Genomic DNA, 21,316 nt, shown 5'->3' on the forward strand with positions numbered 1-21,316 from the left:
ATACTGATGTCATTCCTTGAAACGTTCAATGGGAGGAATATGTTCAATTACGTAAATATCCATGACGTAATCAATGACAACATCATCCAAGGTTAAACAAAGACAACAAATATTTTTATTTCTTACTATTAATTGTTTGGTGAATATTTTCCATCTTCCATTGCTCGTTCCTATCTTCCACTTCCTGATGTGCGTGAAATGATTTGATGTAGAACGCCTCAGCTTCCTCAGGTTGGTTGTTGAGGTGGTAATAAATACCTAAACAATTATAAATCAATGATTACGATGAATATATTAAAATATAAAACCCGATTGTTAATCACAATTAACAATGACGTCATAATTACCAATTCATAAACCAACAATGAATTAATTATTATTTTAAAACATAAATTGCTATTTGGTCACGACGTTGTAAATTAACATACGAACCTATATTACTGCAGCATGCTGAGTACAACCCCATCTTCCTACATCCATCGCCGAATGTGGATTCAAATGTGGTGATGACCAGTTGGAGAACTTCGATTGCGCGCGAGTATTCAGCAAGATAACTATGGCACGATGCGATGGTCAACCAACATTGAGCTTTCGATGTTACCTCCAACTTTTCATCATCGACTTTCACTGATTGGATGGATTGAACGAAGCCAGTCATGCGTGAAATCACAGGACGACATGTGGTTCGTTGCAGATTTTTGTAGTATCGCCATACAAATTGGTAACATTCAAATGCGCATCTCTCCATCAGTTTCACTTTCTCAGTAGGATCATCAATCTGTTTGTGAAGATCAACTGCGCACAATACAAGTTTGAGTAATCTTACTTGAGTTTGTTGAGTGCTTAAGAATGTTTAACGTTTGAGTAAGATCACCTGCAAGCAACAGAAGTGTCAATATTGTCGGTGAATACTTCACACGTCTCAGAGTCGGCATGAGATCGATGATGTCATTTCCGATATCGAATGCATCTCTTCCGGTTAAAGAATTGGTCTTGATCGTGGAAATCAAACTTTCACAAACCGTCAGTGCTTCGTCTATTTTTCGCTTCGAAATCAGATCATTTATGGATGAGATTTTTTCAGTCATATTTTCCAACCCTGTATTGAAAAAGATTCAAAAATTTTAGTTTCAAATAATCAATTTTTAAACCTGCTTTAATATTTATGTATTAAATATAATTTTTTGCTCTGTGTTATACAGTGATGAGAAATAGACATGTTACATCTCTCTAATAAAATTATCCTTCATCTGAACAGGCCAATTTTATTGTTAGTGACGTCATAAGCAAGGTCTTAACTAAAGATAACAGTTGGATTATATTAGGGGGAGTCCCGGGCGTAAGCCGAAACTGATTAAACTTGTCGTTTGGGATTTGAGAGTTGTCAGAAAGAAATAATTTTCGTGATTTTACTTTTTGCTCTTTCACATTGGATAAGCTATAAACGAATAAATAACTTTTATTGTTTATTGTTTTCGTTGCAAATGTTTTGGCTTTGGAAGATTTTTGATTTGCTAACTGTCGTTCTTGCATTTCTTAACTTTGGTCACCTCAGGTCTATTGCCTGCAATCACATATCCTTCATATAAGTCAGACCTCGTTAATCCGGACCACTTTGTTTCGTCATAAAGTGTCGGTTTAGCGGGGAATCTGGATTATCGGAAAGCGAAAAATTAATCAATCTTTCAAATGCAGCTCCGTGTTTAAAAAGCAGATGCATCTTATCCAATTCAAAGCACCGAGTTTCAGGCTGGACAGCAACTAAAATAAAATTATATTTTTTTGTATGATCCAACCCAGTGTCGAACCCCAGAACCACCGTATTAAAGACGAATGCTCCAATCACGACGTTATCTCCACAATTAAATTGTTTTACAAATCCCGATGCTGTGCTGTACTGCTAATTGACATTCAAACAAATTTCAAATCGATAAAGACTGTTGGAGAAGTTTAAAGAGTGAAACTGCAACATTATTATGCGTAGATAATGGGTTATTGCTTCATCAACTAACTACTGTATCTAAGACAATCGTGAATCATTTTCGCTTTACTCTTAATGATCCGGTTTATCGGATTTTATTGCTATTTATTTGCACATTTGTTCCAAAACTTTTGTGTGAGAGTCGGACAGCGGGGTTTCCGTATTAAATGGGTAAAATGCATCATAAGAAGAAATCCGTTCCCAGTAGCTTTGTGTCGTATAATGGGAATTGCTATATACTACACATTTATCAAAGGAAATGTCCTAGCAATGTTTCTTACTCTACAGTATGAAGACTATTTAAACTTATCTTAAAACAACACCTGGACTTTGCTCCGTAGATAATTAATAAATACATAATCATTATATGTGAGGCATAATTCAATGAATAAACCTCAAAAAGTAGATAGAATTGGAGTAGATAGTCTGGTTTTACACTGCGCTGTGCTACGGTATAGTTTGGACAGTAATGCCAACCATTGTTTGGAGCTAACTACGATATGCAGTTTTTACCGCAAGATGGCGCACAATACTACGATTTAGTTCAGCGATAATTTAACAGGTCTTAGCAATTCAGTAATTAAACAGGAAGCCAGATCTTTTGTAAACTTTTGCAAAGAACAAGTAATTTATCAGAGTTGTGCGTTTTTGCATTTCAAGTTGTTAAACAAATAATGATTTTAACCAACACACGTTCACTTTTCAACAAAGTTTAACTTTTCCATGCTGTGAATGTGAAATTTCTTCCTAGATCTTTGACCACATTTAAATAAGCGAAGTCGAAAACAGGATGCTTATGAATATAGAAGATGGATATCACAGGTCGTATGATAAAAGATATTACAACTAATACGCGCAGGATAGTTGGTAAGTCAGGTGACATGTAGTGACTGGTTATGATAAACCTACAGAGTAAAGTGATGCTTGTTAAGTTGACTCCACAAACCTGTTGTGCTCTTATGAAACAGGATATATTCAGCTAAATACATATACAAATGATTTGTAAATCACTGCGACAGAAAAAGCGATACTTGGTAATTTATTTGTTTACAGAAAACAGTTTAAACGTAAGTTAAGATACCTGAACGATTATTGGGTTTCTTTGCATCAACCGAGCGATTTGAAAATCCGAAAAATTTTCTGAATCGACTCATCATTGTCTCTGTACCAGTCAACGTTATCTGCTCTGTGAATCAAAATAAGAGAAGATGAAATAAATCATAGTGCTCATAATTTGCAAGGTGTTCCAGCAGTGTATGAAAGTGAAATTGTAAAGTATCGAAATATTTGTCCAAGGATTGGGAAAATGCAATCTGGCATTCAATCTTTAATGCTCCAGCCTGGTATGAGGAGCTGGTTGCTGTGTATTATTCGACTGACACAAATTTTTTGATTTTCAGTTTTTAGTTTATGCCCGAATTTAGAATTGATTACATTGATTACATTGTACCAGCAGTTATCGAAACCAGTTAGCACATTTTGGTGTTTCAACGACTGTGTTATAATGCTGATAGCCTGTTACGTAAGCTATATAGCTATAAATGCATAACTTTTGATGTTTCAACTGAAACTATCCCCCTCGATAACAATTCCTTAAACGTTTTTACTCTACACTATTTCAGAACCACAATCTCAGCCTACGCCTCAATGATTGGAATTTCCATTTACCCTGGGATTCTCCCTCACGTGTTTCTCTGGCTCCATCAGGTGGTTCATGTTCCGGCTTTAATTCTGTGACAGTCGGAGCAACTGGAAGTGAATTTAGTAAAAACATAGTTGGCAAGATCATGAAAACTGCTCATGTTAATCACACACAGTAAAAATGGTGCTTGTGGAATAAGTTCTACTAACTTGACATACTCAATTATTTTATGAAATTAATGGAAAATATTCCAAGTATACATACTGGCATCAAAGTATGTATATTATATGACATCATGACACATTTTACAACCTCTCTACATTTTGTGTCAATATCGGTTTATCTCGGTCAATTTTTTTCAATTTTTAAGAATGTCATTTCGAATACGTAGGACTATGGTTAACAGGTTAGGTATAAATCATATAACTGATAATTAATCATATACCAGTTTGAACATTCGTCAACAAGCTGCTTTTTTCAGGGGTTGTCCATTTTTTTATTCCTGGAGATTCCCGAGTTTTAGTAGTAGTGGAACCTGCATTTACTGATGTAACTGAACAAGTAACAGCAACTGTCAAGGAAGAGCACAAGCAAACATAATGTTTTTGTATTCATTATTTGCAATTACTTAGATAATTTTTCTCCGACGTTTTCTATTTACCTGAAGATGTTTTGGCAACATCACTTGCAGTCCCACCAGCTCCATCTGGTGGTTCAGATTTTGGTTTTATTTCTGTGACAGTCTGAGCTGCTAAAAATGAGTTTAAGATCAAAACAGTCGGTAAAATCATAAAGAGTAGTGAATGAATGAATGTGATGAGAGTTTACAGGAAACTGAACATGCACTGATTTATGCTCACATCTACTTCCTTTTTTAAACTTGTTTAATTTTCCAAATAAAATCATTTAAATCGCATAAAAATTTGTCACCAAAGCTGGTCTTGACTAATCAACTTAAAATTTAAAGGATTTCACTTCAAAAAAACAAACATTGAACCTGATGTCACTTGTTCTGTATCTGAAGGCTCTTGGATTGTGAGAGCAGAGAGACCTTCATACACTTCATCCTGGGTGGATGTGGCAGAAGTTGATTGCTCTGTGGATGAAACAAGGGAAAATTTATAGACAGTAAAATTTGCGTAAGTCGTCATCTTAAGAAGCACAGAAAAAGTGATGATTTACCCAAACAACACAAAATCAAATTTTTTATTGCATTTTTTTGGGTACAACATTTAGATTAAAAACTCTATAAATTGTTTTTGATCAAAACTTTAATGCTTGTCGAGATTTTAAGATTTTAATTTTGTACAAAGAATAGCTTCCATAAAAAGCCAAAATCTACTTAACAGGCACTGACAGCTGGGTGATACAGCTGTCGAAGCAGATTAAGTTTGTAATCATGCTGACAAAGTAGGGTCAAGTTAAACGAATAGACGAGTTGGGCAAAGATGACTTCGCCAAACTTGACACTACAATAGGCTTTCTGCCGGGACCAAGCAATAGGTGGCGGCTTAAACGAACTGACGACTTAACCAAAAGACTTCTACAGTACATGTACAATCTTTATCATTATATTTATGTTAGATATAGCTCCATGAATAAGCCTTTAAAAATTAATGAGATTAAGGAATGGTTTGTTTCAAAACGTTACTTCATGAAGTTAAAAATTAATCAAGCTAAAAAACATTAAACAACCAACCAACATTTCATTAATGGAGCCAAATAGACAAAAGCAACCAAAAAACCTGATGCTGATGGATAAGAAGTAGATGGTTGTGGTCCTACTTCAAACGGAAATGAGAATTCACTCAGCTCTATTTTCACACTGCTTGGTGTTGGTTCAGGTTCCTCATTCATTTTAAGATCAGATATGTGGTAGGTGACGTCAGATTTGTTCAAAGAATTCAACTTTTCATCAATCTCGTCATAAACTGGAATTCATAATAAACTAAATAAATCGAAACAGAAGCAAACAAAAATTTAAGCGGTTTATATTTACTTCAACTACAGTAATAGTACAACGGCCAATCACCAGCTAGGCCAAGTGGATAACTCATGGTTGTAAACCGTCCAGTGGTGCGCATAATAGTATGGCAAATTAAATACGATATATGCTGTAAATATGTAATTTAGAAATAAATTATAGTTTGCTAATTATCTTCACATAAATCGGGTTGATATTTCGACACGATCCATTGATGCATGCTATACATACCTTCTTGTACATCTGGTCGATTCTTCGCCTCGAAATCCCAGCTTCGAACCATGATGGCTTTTAAGAACTTAAACATTTCAAGATCTTCAGGTTTGTCTTTCAATGATGACTCAACGTCATCAAGATATTTTTGTTTTGGTTTTTGGCCACGATTTATTATTACTTCAATAATTATACCAGGGTTGACAGGTTCATCAGAAGAAAATGCAGGATGCTTGGTGAGGATTGCATAGAGCACCATCCCATAGCTTTAAAAAATACAGAAAATTGCTGGTTGTAATAATTATAGTTGTTAAGGTAATCTGCTTGAAAAAAATACGATACCAATTACTAATACAAATGTACCAAGCTTTTATGCCGGGAAGTGCTGCTATTTGAATCATTACAACCGTTAATGCACTCACCTATACACATCCATGCTTGGCTTTTTATCACTTAGTATGTTTCCCAAAAGCTCTGGTGCAGTGTAGAATGGAGTATGCTGAGTAGTTGAAGTTACTATAAAAGATCCTCCTGTAACTCCTGTTGCCGTGGCAATAGCAACGGAGCCAAAATCTGCAATCTTCACCATCAAGTCTGGTGTGAGCAAAATGTTTTGTGGTTTCAGGTCGCAATGTAAGTAGGATCTCTTCTTATCATGGTGGTGCAAGTAACGTAAGCCGTCACTTATTTGATGGGCAAATCTGAGCTGTAGGAGCAATGGAATGTCCGCTATATCTCCTTGGAGCCAGAGAAAAAAGTCTAAGCTGCCAGCTTCAGCATATTCCATGATGATTCCAACACAATTGCTCCATTCTGTGATGCCATGAACAGCAACAATGTGTTGATGTTTGAGTCGATAAAGAACTTTCATTTCTCTCTCAACACTGAAAATACAAATGACCTGATCAAAGTTAAGTGCCAATAAATGTTATATGTAAGATGAGCATAACCTGTAACTTATGCACATAGACATCCAACTATAACCATAGTGTTAATCAAACGGAATTTTAATGAATCAAGTCAAGTTATTGTTTCATATCTTATGATGATTTCTAATCCTTTAAAGTTGTGATCTACAGGAATACACTTTTTTGCATTTTCATGGGTATCATTTGCCATAATTCTGCTTAGATATTAAGTAGGGCTTAAAGAACATCGGATAACTTAACACCCATACAATTAAAAAAGCTTTCTTTTAACAGAATTTTTCTTTATTCCGATAATTTGAAATAGTTTTCAAAGTTTAACTGCCCTAAAGTATAAAGTTGATACAATACACATTGATAAACTTTATGATTGTCACAATGAATGATTCTTGTTTCATTTTTCAGAATTGACTGCATTATATGCCAAGTCAACAAGTCATTTTGTTAAGTTTTCTTACTTAACCATCTTAGTGTAGAATAAAGCAGTTTCTTCTTACTTTCTCATGACTTTTTCCATGTCTTTGGAAGGTCCTTCAACTTTGAAACATTTAGCAACGACTCTTCCCAGTTGATCGTGGATGCATCTTCTAGCTGTAGCAAAACTTCCTCTGCCCAATAAATCCTCTTTATCCCAACTCGTCTTCAAATTGGATGCTTCGTAAGATTGAAATGATGTTGTCACTTTTGTCTTCTGTTTTGTAGCACTCAAAACTTGAGCCATGTTTGAATAAATCAAAATCCTTCAATATTTAGAAGTATTCCAAAATTTACATACTTATAATTTTTGCTTCACTGAAAACTTAACAAATTATCTGACAAGCTTAAGGATATATTGATTGGATGAATTGCATGGATGGCTTAAATTTTTTATCGGGTTTTATTTTGTTGACTTTTGTACACTTTATCGACCTATCGTCATAAAATTAGACGGCATAGTATGGCAGACGCACACTCGGAAATTTGTCGGCATTGCATGTTAGTGCATCAGTGGGCTAAATCAACCAAGCTCTCGTATGTACAGACCCATTAACCCAGGTGTGCAATGCCAACTATCCACCTATTTAATCTTTCTCCAGTGCATGTCGCGGCTAACACTTGTACCTGCACATTTATTTAACATCCTGAGGACGGATAAATCTTCATTGATTCTCATCGAAAACCAGCCAATCATTCAGTCATTATGATTAAATGGGTAAAGTTGTGTCTATTCGTCATACTTCGATGATTCTAAGGATTTTTCAAAGTTTTAACAGTCACTTTTTCCTTGACCAATATGATTACGACTTAAGTTTGTTTTCTGTGCAAAGCATTGTAGTATCTTGCTTTTGTAACGCAAAGTCGCAGCTAAAAATTAGATAACATTCAAATGAAAAAGCAAAATTAGACTTATTAAGCGGCTACATATTTGGTTCAAAAATTAAGGCTTGTAGGCTACAAAGTTAAACGTACAAAAAGTTTAGGCCTACTTGAAACTTATCTCTGGGGTGCAGCTGCCACAAAATGCAGATCAGGAGAAGACATTGCATTCTTTTTGTAAAGCGCAACGTAATTTTGCTTCTGCACACCTGATATCTTGGCGAAAACTACCTGCTGTCCAGCTCAGCTGTACAGTCACAAAAACTTTATCTTCATTGACTGATGTAAAACATCTTCCCTGTAAGCAGACACAAAACATATGAGATAAAGAAAAAGAATCCGCCAAGGTTTACACAAAAAATAAGAAATACAAACTAGCATAAGTAAAGGAAAACTTTCAACGACTGTCTATGAAAAGCATTTTAATAAGAATGGATTGCAAGCTGTGTAAAACACTAACAACTAAACTTCAAATACTTTCATAGACAACCTTAGCTTCAAGCATTATCGGTACTAGACTTTGTTACTTCATAAAAATATCGGCCAGATTGGAAAGTTTGCTGTTTTTGGGTGAGAAACCCCCGACCAAACAAGGCGAAACAACAGCCATTATACTCGCAATTAATCTTAATCCTTCGCTTAGCACTTAGCACCACTTAGCCTAGCAAAATTTTCCTATCTGGAATATAACCTAAGCAGCATATCGCTATCTAATTCGTTGCAATATAGCAAATATGAGGTAACGCAGCATATTTGTGAAAGGCGTCACAATCAACTCAGATATTTTACAGCCTTGGATTAATCTTTAACTTGTTAACCCTATTCTAACTAGGCTTGGCTTCTCCCGCACACTGTCATAGCAAAACGTGGCGTACAGTTGCATTGTTAGCTGTAGAAACTTGAAATTTCGTGACTTTTCCTAAAAAATGTTCAGCTATCTGTCCATGTTTGTTTGATAACGTTGGATTTTGTAATTTTTAAGATATTGCGATGTTTTCATAATTTTGCTCTGCTCTCCGCATTGAAGCGTATTACTCATTTACGCACCAATAGCTCGACTAACTATTCTCTTGCGTTCTCTTCTCCCGGTCAGCTGGTTTTCTGCACAGCGGGGGCGCGGCATAACAAGTGGAATTTCTAGAAATGTGTCACTTTTAGAAATACTTAATTTACACTAAATTCACTTTCTGTAGTTTTACAATTATGATGTATACAGGAAGCCAGGTGATTTTTCTACTAACCTGTCAAAATCCGATCAGTTTACGACGTATAGTTTTCTAGTAATTAACGATTGAAAATGTGTGTGCTGGGTCGGCCACACCTATTTTTTTAGTAAACTCGCGAGCCTGGTTAGGATAGGGTTAAGCAAACAGAAGTTCGCCTCAAAAACGTAAAATGATAGACATCATTAACAACTGATCTATATTCTGTTAGAATTAATCACTGTCACATTTTGACCACAGTCTTTATATAAGCTAGGTTACGACTCGATAATACTGTTCGCACAAAGATTCTGTTATGACATTGGAGTTTGTACGTTTTTAATGCAGACAATTATAGTGATGAGCATATCCAAATAAAATTGTAATCGAAAACCTGTCAGTTGGACTTGTTAACATGTCAAGAGAGTTGTTTGTAGCCACAGTTGATAATTAAGATTTAAAATGGGAAAGTAAAAATCAGACAAAACTTTACGGGTATTCTATCCTTACCATGTTTTCATGTAAATATAAACAATGGTAACGTCACAGGGAAATAACCTTTTACGATTTGTTGGTTCGTTAAATGAGTCGTTGGTTGGAGAACTTGGCTTCAGTGTTGCCACTCAAAAAAAGAAATTAACCCTACCAGCACACCTAAAAAAACCCTACATCTCCCTACGCAGTTTGAACAAAAAAAAAAGAAATTTTGGCAGTTTTATGGCACTTTATAACTACTTTAGTTTCAGTTCAAAAGCAACAGAACTAAAGTAGTTCAAAATTTTACTGACGTTTGTGTTTCCACTAATTGAATATATCAGTAATGTTGAATTTATAACAAGAGCAATAGCAGATAACATTCTTTGGTGCTTGTACTCAACAACTAAGTCAGATTGTCAGAATACATAAACCATAACCAGGGTTATCTTACCTCAATTTTCTGAATTTTAGTGGTGAAGCTGAGCCATACATGTTATCATACCCTATATACACCAAGCAAACTCTATCAAACTAAAGCCCATCATAAGACATCTTCTAACCCAAAAAATATTTAAAAAAAAATAAAACATTTCACAGTACGATACAGCATCACAGTAAACAACTCACGATACAGCATCACAGTAAACAACTCACAGTACGAAACATTCCTTTACAAGTACATCAGACTGCCAAATGTCATAACTCATAAATAGGGCCCGCAAAAGTTAATAAAGTCAAAAATTTTTAAGGACCTCGTCTGACCACGAATCAAAGAATAAAGTTGTTTTCAGCACCTAGGGGATTGTTTCTAAGAAGTTTATAGGTCAAAATAAAGTCAAAATTTACAATAAAGTCAAAATTTGTCAAAATATGGCCTTTTACAAGGTTTTTGTGTTTCTTGAGAGTAATTCTTGTAAAAAGCCTCGTGGAAGCATTATAAATCAGGAAGTGCGAGACAATTAAACCATATTAACCCATAAAAGCAGGAAATAAGTCACAATGCCCACTTGGATCAGCAGTAACTTTTATCGCAAATTGCCCATTGTTTATTGATTGTTACGTATTTAAATAATTCTTATAAAACACTTCCTCTTCATAAACATAGTATTTTCTAAGATCAACAGTTCGGATATTAGGAATAGCCTTCTGACATTCTGTAATACAAAAATGCCTAAGCAAGCTAAATTGTCTTCAGCAAAAGTTAGACAGATTTGTCAATATTTTTCTGATGAATTTAATGCAACTACCGGGGTGATTTAAGGTGCAATTTTTGCGAGGTTATAGTGAAGTGCGATAAAAAGTATTTTGTTGAAGGCCACAGGAAAAGTAAACACCATCAAGCTGGATTGGAGCAACAACAAGCATTCCCTGTTTAATTTGCTGTTTATTAGAATTTACCATGCGGAGAAAATTGAGGCAAAGTGCTCTTTTCACAAGATAACACCTAAATCTATATATATAAAGCTATACCTATACTAAAGCTATACCTAAATCTATCGCCAAAAAACACGACACACTTTTTATAATAATCCATAAAACACCTTGACTTTTCGACAAAATATTACGTTTGGGTTTAAAATCGACAAAATATTATGTTTGGGTAACTGGAGGAAGAACTGTGGCCTCTACAAATAAAGCAATTTCGTTAGGTCAAAATAAAGTCAAAATTTGATAAAAATAAAGTCAAAAAAAAAATTTTTTAGGTCAAAATAAAGATGGACCTACTCATAACTAACATCACAAAAACAAGACCCAGACTTAAAACTAGGTCAGCCCTGAGGTACAGCTTCAATCTGACAATTTACTTAACTAAAGTGTCCATTGTTACTATGATGAGTCCATTGTTACTACAATGAGTCCGTTGTTACTACATGAGATAGGCTAGAACGCATTGTTTCATAATCTGATCAAACAACTCGTCTAGGCTTAGACTATGTTTTTGCCATTATTCAGTAAATTTATTATTTGAATTTATTTTTATTTTACTTTACTTTAAACAAAAGGAAATCTATAAATAAAAGTAAAAAACCCGTAGGGTCAACCTACACCCTACAAGCGGCCAAAAAACCCTACCGTAGGGTGAAATCCCTACGAGTGGCAGCCTTGCTTGACAATGCCAGTTTCCTATCTTGCAAGTATTCACTTTTTGGTCTAGTCCTAGCAGTCCATAATTTATCATGCAGTCTGTGTTTTGTCGGGTTTGCAAGGAACATGTAAGCTTATGTTGGAATGTGCAACAATGCAGTACAGTTAAGTACGATGGTTCACGTTTGTAAAATCATGCGGCAATAATTAAAGCTGATGCGAATGCAGTTTTAGTAAGATAAACCTTCCAATCAACCTTTCTGCAGTTTAATCCTTTTATTGGGGTGCTAGGAATGATGTCATGACCCGAAACTTACACCCAGTTACAAGAGTTGGTGTTTCGAGTTTCGACTGCGGGGATTTTCTACTGCGATTCCATTTTCGATTGCGGGATGAAGATAATTCAAACGAACTTTCCATCAGTTGTGACTTAAGTTTCGCATCGAATTGCTTTATCATCTGGGGAGTACATGTAATGATGAAAAAGACAATCCATGTTTGGGAGGAATGTACAGGAGGCCAGTTGGATCACTGTACTCGATCATATATGTTTAACGCAGACTTCACAGTAAAAGTACTGTAGCGAGAAACGTGGAACCAATTGACAGAAATTTTGTATTCACGTTAACTCCAGCGATTGGTTTACAACACGATTTTAAGTAAGAAATATTAATTGTTTATAAAACAGTTGTAGGCCTACATGGAATTTATTCTTAACAAAAACATCAATGAGCGACCACTTCAAGCGAAATCTAGGAAAAGATTCTTTGCAAAGGATCCAAAACAACAAATATCCTTCTGGTTAAGACCAAAATCCGTAACATCTAAACACAAGGAGTAGAACCAGGGACATGTAATAGTTCAAAAAGCTACTGAACAGGTTTCAACAAACCTTCATACCTTGGATTGTTTCTTTCGTTTCTTGAAGATTCAATTCATGTCAACTGAGTTTTGAAAATTTGAACAAACCAGTAAACATTGATGAGGTCAATCGTCAATGCGCTGACCAACCAGCAAACGAATATGGCGATACTTACCCTGCAGAGATGAACCCAATACTAACAGCTGCTTAAAATATATCTTTATAATATAGGAGAATTCATTAAAGGTATAAAGTTGAGAATAAGTAACCCAAAAGATTCAAGCATAGCTTACCGACTACTGAAGAATTACGGAACAGAATCTTTTATTTATAGACATTATAGAGAATTCATTATAAACAAGAATAATTTGCCAGCTTCACGAAGAGTAACCAAGATTGAAAATAGTTGAATCAAGACTTACTGGTTAGGTTCTGAGACAGCCTCCAATATAGAGCTGTAGAACAAGTGATAAACCGGAGTAAGGCAAACTCTGCAGCAAATGTCAATACCAAAGAATATCCTTCTCAGTTTCACACCAACGGTGGTGCCATCCAATTCAAGCAGACGAACCATGACTCTGAAATAGAAAACCAATAATAACCAACCAACCAACCAACAATAGAAACTGAAAATGTAGCATAAGGTAAATCTTTTCACCTACCTCGAGTTGTGCTTACCTATATAAAAACAATGGACTCGGAAGAGCCGTATAAAGCCGCCAACAAGCCAAGTAAAACATAGTATCATCCACCTGAAGTAAAAACCCTCAAGTTTTGAAGCGTTTTAAGCAAATTATAGTATTTAGATATAAATGAAAATTGTATCGGTGAACTTGCCAGGGCTACAAAGCCCGTTACTCCAATCCCACAGATGTGGTATATGAACACCGATGGGTGGCGCCCTACCGACCATTTATACCGCAGTATAACGTCAATTCTTGCTTAACCGTGGTTTTTATGATATTTTGCCACAAGTTCCAACAACTCTACCAGCAGCAAATGAACTTTTTTGCGGCAGTCAAGGCCATGTCAATATCAGGTAGTTTTGACGTTTAATGTTAAATTTTTAACAAAATTATTTTAACCAAAAACATAACTGTGTTTCTTATTTTGACAAAAATTGACTTATCTGCCTCATACTCATAACCATGCTGTTGGTGTTTTCAGTTTATCAACGCAAACTATCGACGACTTGTGCGAAAATGATGATGGCTACGTCATCATCAGCGCAACTCCTGTTGACGATGTGAACTCAGTTGACCCCGAATGTAGGGCAGATGCGAGTGATCCAAATTTCAATCTTGACCTGTCCAAATGTTCTATATTGAAGGTAATTCATTCATCATCATTTATCCAATTCATGAAGAAAATTAAATCAAATTTTATAATGACCTCAGCCTTTTTATACTAAAAATTGTTTTATGACGTACAACTTAGGTCACAGACGACGTCATCAAAGCGGATTTTTCTGTACGATGTCTTTCCAAATTGAACGAATCTGCACCGATCCAGCGCTACGTTGATGGATGCCTCAACCAGACGTGCGAGTACAACAGGACAGAACTGCTTGAAGCTGGAGCGATTGTTCCCGAGATCAAGTGAGTGTTCGACGTCTGTTGCAACATGTTGACGCTCACGCAACATGTCGACGCAAGTTGCATTGAACAACTTTCAACAGGAAAGTGGCGCTGGATTCTGTTGAACAAGAAGGAAGATTCGGAGTTAAAATTTACTTCACAAAAAATCAGTCTTATTCTGATAAACTGGATGCGGGGGCTGAGGTCAAGGTTCCGGATCTCGTCTACACAAAAGTGGAACTGATTACACCTGACGAAGCTCTGCATGTTCAGGTTTGTAACGATGTGCCCTGGAATTACCTAATCTCGATCCTTACAAATACTTTCCCTGAGATTGCCATTATACGTCAGTGATGACGTAATTTCATGATAATATTTTTAATTCAGTTAAAGGAATGTTGGGCGACACCAAGTGAAGATCCTGATGATGAAGGAACAAGATATGACATCATTAAGGACAGGTGACCTGGTTAATATGTAATAATAAGCCTTGTTACGCATTTCTTGATTTTTCTATTTTATTTTAAAAGTTTCCCAGCCAATAACCCATTTGAATCTGATGACGCAATTGAAATTGACCGGAACTACATGGAAGAGTATGCTGCTTTCAATTTCAAGGCCTTTTTGTGGACAAATACTTTAGAGGCAGCAATCTACGTCTATTGTCGCGTCACAATATGTCACGAGGATGTTGACTCTGGATGTCCAGCCGGGGTAACAATGGTCGCTTGTGACAACGATTTCTTTTGTTTTACCTTTGTTTGAAACTTCGAATTACGTTCGTTCATGAAGTTTTTAATTTTCATGTCACAATCAGCCAAGTGGTAACTCGACGAAGAAACGTGACGTGGCATCACCTGATTCGCTCCTTGTTGCATCCAGACCTATCTTCATCAGCAAGAGCAAAAAGAAGAGTTGTGAAGAGGTAACATCTCATGTGACATACTTGAAGATTTTCAACTTATTTTTGAAACGTTTCTTTGTAGTCAAACGGTGGCTGCAGTGACATGTGTGAGATGCGTAATGATGACGTCATGTGCATGTGTTATGAGAGAAAATCTCTCGCTGAAGATGGAGAAACATGTCAAGGTAAAGTCAAAACGATTTTTCCATTCTTTATACTGTATTGACGTCATTTATTACGTCAGATGTTGAGAAGTACGAAGTTGTAGCAAGTGAAGGCGATTGGTCGTTCCTAGTTTACGTCATCGCAGCATTCGTCATCGTGGTTGTATGCTTGCTTGTGTGGAGCAAGAAAGATGGGAAGAGCAAAGATGGCTTCCAAAGTCTTATTTGAAATCGATGAAATAAACGAAGACCACGTCATGTCTACTTTTGTGATCATTTTATAATTATTGTAATATACGGGTTAAATAAGATTTGGAAATCTCGTCTTTAAGTATCGAATCAGCGAAGCGTAACACTGCGTCACAATAATTTCTTGATTATTGTATTAAAGTGGTGACGTAGATGTGGTGCTTGCCTTTTTTGCATGCGTTTAATTTGCAGTATAAGTTTTCATTAGCGTTTATTGTTATGCAGTTATCAATAAGTAAAATGTCTACTAAGATCAATGCTGTAAAATGGACGTCTTTATGCTGTTCTGAGCCAATGTTTTGTCTAATTGTAATCGTTCAAAGAAGCTTCAATATAATCAGTTTAAACAGTTGCCATTCTTGTGAAAACTTTCAGAAAATGTTCAGTGTCAAGTTAGACAAGTTTGTTTTCATCTTCAGACAATAATTCGTTAAGTTGAACAAATAAGTATAAGATTGAGAAAAGCAAACAACAACCTCATGTACCATCGAGCTGTGGGTCAAGCTGTCAAGTTGAACAACCATATGCACCAGGGCGGGCAACTTCTTCGGTCGGCGGGCATGTTATTAGAAAATGAATTACTTCCTGAATAGATTGGAACGCCGCTTTGTCTTATTAATGTTCATGGTCGAAAATGTTTCTTCACAAATGTATGTAGACCCGAACAGAACAAGTAGATTCATGGTCATCTTTCTCAGGTTGGCAAACTTGGACTTATTCAGTGACGCAATACAGGGATTGCGGCAGAATTTGGCTACAGGCCACATTATCATGTAAGACTGGAAACTGTCTGCGGGCAGCTCAAAATCCCGCGGGCCGTATGTTGCCCGCCCTTGATATACACCTATTCCATAAAAAAGTCATGTTGATCTAAGTTGTATAAAAGCAAAGTAGAACGGACTCGATAAAATGAACGATAGAATGAAAATCTGCATAGACACGCGTTAATGCAAGATGCTTATACGCTAATTTAGACTTTTAGAGGTTCGTAGAAATATGTGAAGAATGTAGAGTTTTTAAATGGAAGTGCCCAGACTGGAATGATTGGTATTAACCGCCACATATTCATTGCACGCTTTAACAGCGTTGACAGATCAATGGGATGACATCATAGAGAAGGATTCGATCGAACATGATGAGCGAGATCGCGACTTGCTGCTCGTCACGTCACGCGAGGTTCAAAACTGAACAAAGGAAACACAGAATAAGAGTTCAGCGGGTCCTGGGGGCATTTGACCTCAAGCAACAAACACGCTTTCGCCAAAAACAGAAACTTTGAGAAAACTGGACCTCAACTAATTATCTCTGGGGTCACCAGTTTTAAAGGTCGCCAACCCAAGCGTGCTCATCAAAGCTTCTGCTCATGCATGAAAGATCGACATTGGATCTGGCATCAATATTCGACAAAATGTTGTTGCACAGAAACCAACCAACGTGAAAACGAGCTCTTGATGCCGCATAAACCTGCTCAGTCACCTCGTGCTCCCCCCAGTGGCACAATGAGGGTTACGACCAGTCTATTCAGTCCTTACCCTCTGCTCGTAAATAACGTTCCGCTGCAAAAGTGTCCACATGACTGACGAGCGTTGATGCGGACGATTATAGACTCGGTAACCTACCATTAGGGCTTGGATCAAGTGAGAAATTACTTATTAGTTATTACAATTTGTGCTTCATTTTACTAACTTAGAAGCAGATTCAGCTCAAGTTCTAACAAGAAACAAGCACAGTGCAGGGTGCACAGTTTTATTGGCTCGACACAGTATAAAGTAGGAATTAGTACAAAGTCCTAGAAATTCAATTCTATTGAAGAAATTATACAAAAAATCTATAAGAATATACAAGACAATGCTTTTATAAATAGATATCATATAAATGATGCGGTAGGAGTAGATGGAGCGAGATGAAGAAAATTCAATTCTTCAGTTCGTAATACTTTCCGTTCTTGGGATCAAAGTAGCAGTTGAGACAGGGATCGTACATCAGGTCCAGCATCTCTTCTTCATCAGTTTCAGCTCCTTTTAATCGAAACCGAACTACTTCCATCAGACAACCCCATCGCGTCTGACTCGTTCCCGCCGGACTCCACATCCCAATAACTCTCCTTCTTCTGTCAACAGGTACAATTAATGCGTCGGTATGACGTAGAGAAATGGTCTTTATGACGTCACAGGTACCTGCTGAGTCCTGGTGGAGGGAAGTATGATCGGCGGGCTGAGAAGGTTTGCCCAATCACGTGGGTTTGAATGGTCCAATAGCAAACCGTCGAGAGCTCGATTAGCTTCACTCGATGGATCATTTCGTCGCATCTCTGCTTCGTAGGCCTGAAATTTATCACATGCCTGTGATATGGGATGTGCAAGGAAACTTCAGACTTTATCGGTGGCGATAGGTGCTCCAGCTTATCTCAAGTGCATGTGTCCAAGCTCCAGAATATTGAACAAACCTCAGATTGTGGAGGAGTAGTGTCGCTTCCTAGAAGATTCTTCTGTGAAATATTTGAAGTTCTGTCGTCACTTTGAGGCTCGTTGATTGAACTTTGGACGAGAGTATCAACCGATGGAGTCAACGTTGCATCTGAACTTCTCAACGATACAATACTTCTATTGACAGGTGGCTTGGTAAAGGTTTTGTTTGATCGGGAAGCATCCATGTAACGAGCGCTGTCATAAGCCGGAGATGAAGATAATCTCGATATGTCCGGCGACAGAGAAGATTGCGGCTGCATCAGTTGCTTCACATCCTTGTCAACGTCATTGAAGCCCCTGGACACTTTGAGCAGAGGATTTGAACTTCTTATTGGACTGGGAGTCTTCTTGATGATTCGCTGGAGGATTTTGTCCTCATCATCAGTGGATAAATCTTCTTCAATCCCCTCTTTCTTTGATCCGGAATCTGTGCGGATGCGAGGAAGTGTGTGAGGATGAGATGTAAATCGGAAGACACTTCCCCCATCAACAGGAGGACCTTCATCTACTTGATCTGGATAAAACTTCAGCTCTTCATTGAGCTTTGTGGTGACATCATCACTGTCATCACCCGATGAGTGGCCATGCTCAGTGAAGCGATGCGTGGAAATGTTTTTGAGACTCTTCACAACTCGTTTTGTTTCAAACTTGACTTGAATGTTGACTTTTGGCTCTGATCATAATTTTCTTTCATGTTTTCTTTTCTTTAAGTAAATGATTTCCGGTAAGAAATAGTTATTTTAGTTTAGCTCAGTTAAGAAAAAAGATCATTATTTCATACTAAAGTCGAAAAATGTGTAAGTATATGTATAGTATTCGGGTTCACCCGAATCTCCCACGGATACACTATTTGGCGAATCCATTCGGATTTGGGTTCTTGTTGTTGTTGTATACCTAATTATTACTGATAGCACATAATCCACTTTAACGTCATCGTGCGACATCATGGATTGTCCAAGTCAGAAATTGTCCTTGTACAAACTCTCAAAATATCTTGACTCATAAAACTGCACATTCCATACAGTTACGATGATGATTGCTTCCTGTGGCTCCTCCTCTTCGTTGAAGAGTAGCACCAGGTTGTTATTGGCTGCCCAAGAGAGCTTCCTCGAATATCCGCACCTCTTAAACTGTGTTCGATTATCCAGTCACCTGATAAAGCGGGTATGACGTCACAATGTAGTAACAACAAACGAACTATAAAGACTCTTGCAATTATGACCAAACAATGTGTTTGATATACAGTACTGTAGGCCTATACAGCCTACTCTTATTTCAAGTTATTACAATTTTATGATAATATTTTCAATTCAGTTAAAAGAATGTTGGGCGACACCAAGTGAAGACCCTGATGATGAAGGAACAAGATATGACATCATTAAAGACGGGTGACCTGATTAAGATGTAATAATAAGTATTGTTACGCATTTCTTGATTTTTCTATTTTGTTTTAAAAGTTTTCCAGCTAATAACCCATTTGAATCTGATGACGCAATTGAAATTGACCGGAACTACATGGAAGAGTATGCTGCTTTCAATTTCAAGGCCTTTGTGTGGTCAAATAATTTAGAAGGAGCAATCTACGTCTATTGTCGCGTCACAATATGTCACGAGGATGTTGACTCTGGATGTCCAGCCGGGGTAAGCAGTGGTCGCTTGTAATGACGGATTTTTGTGTTTTACCTTTATTTGAAAATTCTAATTGTGTTCGTTCATGAAGTTTTTAATTTTCATGTCACAATCAGCCAAGTGGTAACCAGACGAAGAAACGTGACGTGTCATCATCTGATTCGCTCCTTGTTGCATCCGGACCTATCTTCATCAGCAAGAGCAAGAAGAAGAGTTGTGAAGAGGTAACATCTCACCCGACATACTTGAGGAAGACTTTCAACTTATCGTTGTTACTTTTCTTTATAGTCAAACGGTGGCTGCAGTGACGTGTGTGAGATGCGTAACGATGACGTCATATGTATGTGTTATGAGAGAAGGTCTCTTGCTGAAGATGGAGAAACATGTCAAGGTAAAGTCAAAACGATTTTTCCATTCTTTATACTGTATTGACGTCATTTATTACGTCAGATGTCGAGAAGTACGAAGTTGTAGCAGTGGGTGACGATTGGACATTCTTGGTTTACGTCATCGCTGCTTTCGTCATCGTGGTTGGATGCTTGTTTGTGTGGAGCAAGAAAGATGGAAAGAGCAAAGATGGCTTCCCAAGTCTTATTTGAAATCGATGAAATAAACTGAGACCGGGTCATGTCTACTTTAAACGGAAGAATTATTGTTGTGTGCTTTTGCAAAGGACTAATATTATCCTTAGTGACGTCATTTATGTAATCAAGTTTAATATCCGTGTCAACTGCTTCTTGAGGCAATCTGGCCCATGTGAAACAATTGTGTTTATTGCATCACACAAAACAATGCCTATGACGTAGTGATTTTCAGCCTATGATCAGAATATATGCGACATCAAGTTTCAACATAACTTCAGGTTTAACTTGTCCATGGCTTCACTTTCCCGTGAATAAATTCTGTATTGTATCGTCTGTTCGTATAAGTCGGTGTCCTTTGTACTTCTGAGTCGTGTTGTCGTTGTAAGCTCAAAAGGAAAGCGCCTAAGTTTTACAAGGTACAAGGCATCGTGGGGATTTAATACTAACTGAGCCACCGTGGCATAAACTACCACCGACATCTTATTCTCTCAGCTTGATTTAAATTCGATGAGTCTTCAACGTAAATAATACTGAAGTAATAATATTGAATAGTACTGAAAGCTTATATGTAAGCTTATGCTGTGGAAATAAACTACCACCGATACTTTATTTTTTTATACTGTGGAAAGTTAATTTGACGTCAAAATGTCCAGTAAAAATGTCAGTTTGCAAGTTACAGTACATTGTTTGTATGAATGCTACAAATTTCTTTACCGCTTGGTTTTAATCAAATTAAATTAGTTTTCGAACTTTGCAATTGTTAAAAGCGACGCAAATGGGCTAAGACTAGGCCACGTGCAAAAATATATCCACCCACGTTTGCTGCTGTTTCAATGTTTCCGAAATGTTTCAAAGCGCTTAGAGAAGTTTAGAGAAATCCAGAAAGCAAAGACTGCATTTGTGTATAAACATTGTAATGCGAACTAGTGATTGGCCAACATTTGAAGAGAAGTAGTCCGTCCATGGCCATCACATGTGCACCAATAAATGCCATCGAGCCAACATGCCATGGC

The 21,316-nt window shown here is 37.0% G+C and overlaps 4 protein-coding genes across 15 annotated transcripts in view; 2 read left to right on the forward strand and 2 right to left on the reverse strand.

Moving 5' to 3' along the window:
* Positions 1-21,316, reverse strand: part of LOC143452423 (uncharacterized) — a 91,604-nt gene that overhangs the window by 25,316 nt on the left and 44,972 nt on the right. The window lies entirely within an intron of this gene.
* Positions 1-21,316, reverse strand: part of LOC143452429 (uncharacterized) — a 37,169-nt gene that overhangs the window by 1,877 nt on the left and 13,976 nt on the right. Inside the window, exons 1-14 of one of the 12 annotated variants that reach the window (XM_076953405.1) lie at positions 10,233-11,576; positions 8,213-8,400; positions 7,244-7,400; positions 6,243-6,704; positions 5,839-6,086; positions 5,369-5,554; positions 4,621-4,719; positions 4,285-4,374; positions 4,069-4,194; positions 3,650-3,730; positions 3,063-3,167; positions 875-1,099; positions 433-795; positions 127-258 (exon numbers count right to left, since the gene is read on the reverse strand). In XM_076953405.1, coding sequence (XP_076809520.1) covers positions 127-258; positions 433-795; positions 875-1,099; positions 3,063-3,167; positions 3,650-3,730; positions 4,069-4,194; positions 4,285-4,374; positions 4,621-4,719; positions 5,369-5,554; positions 5,839-6,086; positions 6,243-6,704; positions 7,244-7,263 — 2,137 coding nt within the window. In that variant the 5' untranslated portion in view covers positions 7,264-7,400; positions 8,213-8,400; positions 10,233-11,576. The other 11 variants (XM_076953400.1, XM_076953402.1, XM_076953401.1 and 8 more) reach the window with 11 other exon arrangements.
* LOC143451685 (alpha-tectorin-like) lies at positions 13,600-20,690 on the forward strand. Its single transcript, XM_076952401.1, has 9 exons — positions 13,600-13,604; positions 13,896-14,058; positions 14,166-14,326; positions 14,407-14,578; positions 14,693-14,766; positions 19,548-19,731; positions 19,836-19,943; positions 20,008-20,110; positions 20,170-20,690. Exons 1-9 carry the CDS (start codon positions 13,600-13,602, stop codon positions 20,316-20,318), a joined length of 1,119 nt encoding a protein of 372 aa, XP_076808516.1. The 3' UTR covers positions 20,319-20,690.
* On the forward strand, positions 14,779-15,602 carry LOC143451689 (uncharacterized). The gene is made up of 4 exons (XM_076952404.1): positions 14,779-15,019; positions 15,123-15,230; positions 15,292-15,394; positions 15,454-15,602. Exons 1-4 carry the CDS (start codon positions 14,894-14,896, stop codon positions 15,600-15,602), a joined length of 486 nt encoding a protein of 161 aa, XP_076808519.1. The 5' UTR covers positions 14,779-14,893.

This window comes from Clavelina lepadiformis, chromosome 4 (assembly GCF_947623445.1).
Source record: "Clavelina lepadiformis chromosome 4, kaClaLepa1.1, whole genome shotgun sequence".
Lineage (NCBI taxonomy): Eukaryota > Metazoa > Chordata > Ascidiacea > Aplousobranchia > Clavelinidae > Clavelina > Clavelina lepadiformis.

What these genes read in the sequence shown, in the direction of transcription:
- LOC143451685 (XM_076952401.1), top strand. An exon ending in ACGAAGCTCTGCATGTTCAG is followed by an intron (nt 14,579 to 14,692) that starts GTTTGTAACGAT and finishes TTTTTAATTCAG; the next exon opens with TTAAAGGAATGTTGGGCGAC. An exon ending in AGATGGAGAAACATGTCAAG is followed by an intron (nt 20,111 to 20,169) that starts GTAAAGTCAAAA and finishes TTATTACGTCAG; the next exon opens with ATGTCGAGAAGTACGAAGTT.
- LOC143451689 (XM_076952404.1), top strand. Translation starts at nt 14,894, where the DNA reads ATGGAAGAGTATGCTGCTTTCAATTTCAAGGCCTTTTTGTGGACAAAT. An exon ending in AAAAGAAGAGTTGTGAAGAG is followed by an intron (nt 15,231 to 15,291) that starts GTAACATCTCAT and finishes GTTTCTTTGTAG; the next exon opens with TCAAACGGTGGCTGCAGTGA. An exon ending in AGATGGAGAAACATGTCAAG is followed by an intron (nt 15,395 to 15,453) that starts GTAAAGTCAAAA and finishes TTATTACGTCAG; the next exon opens with ATGTTGAGAAGTACGAAGTT.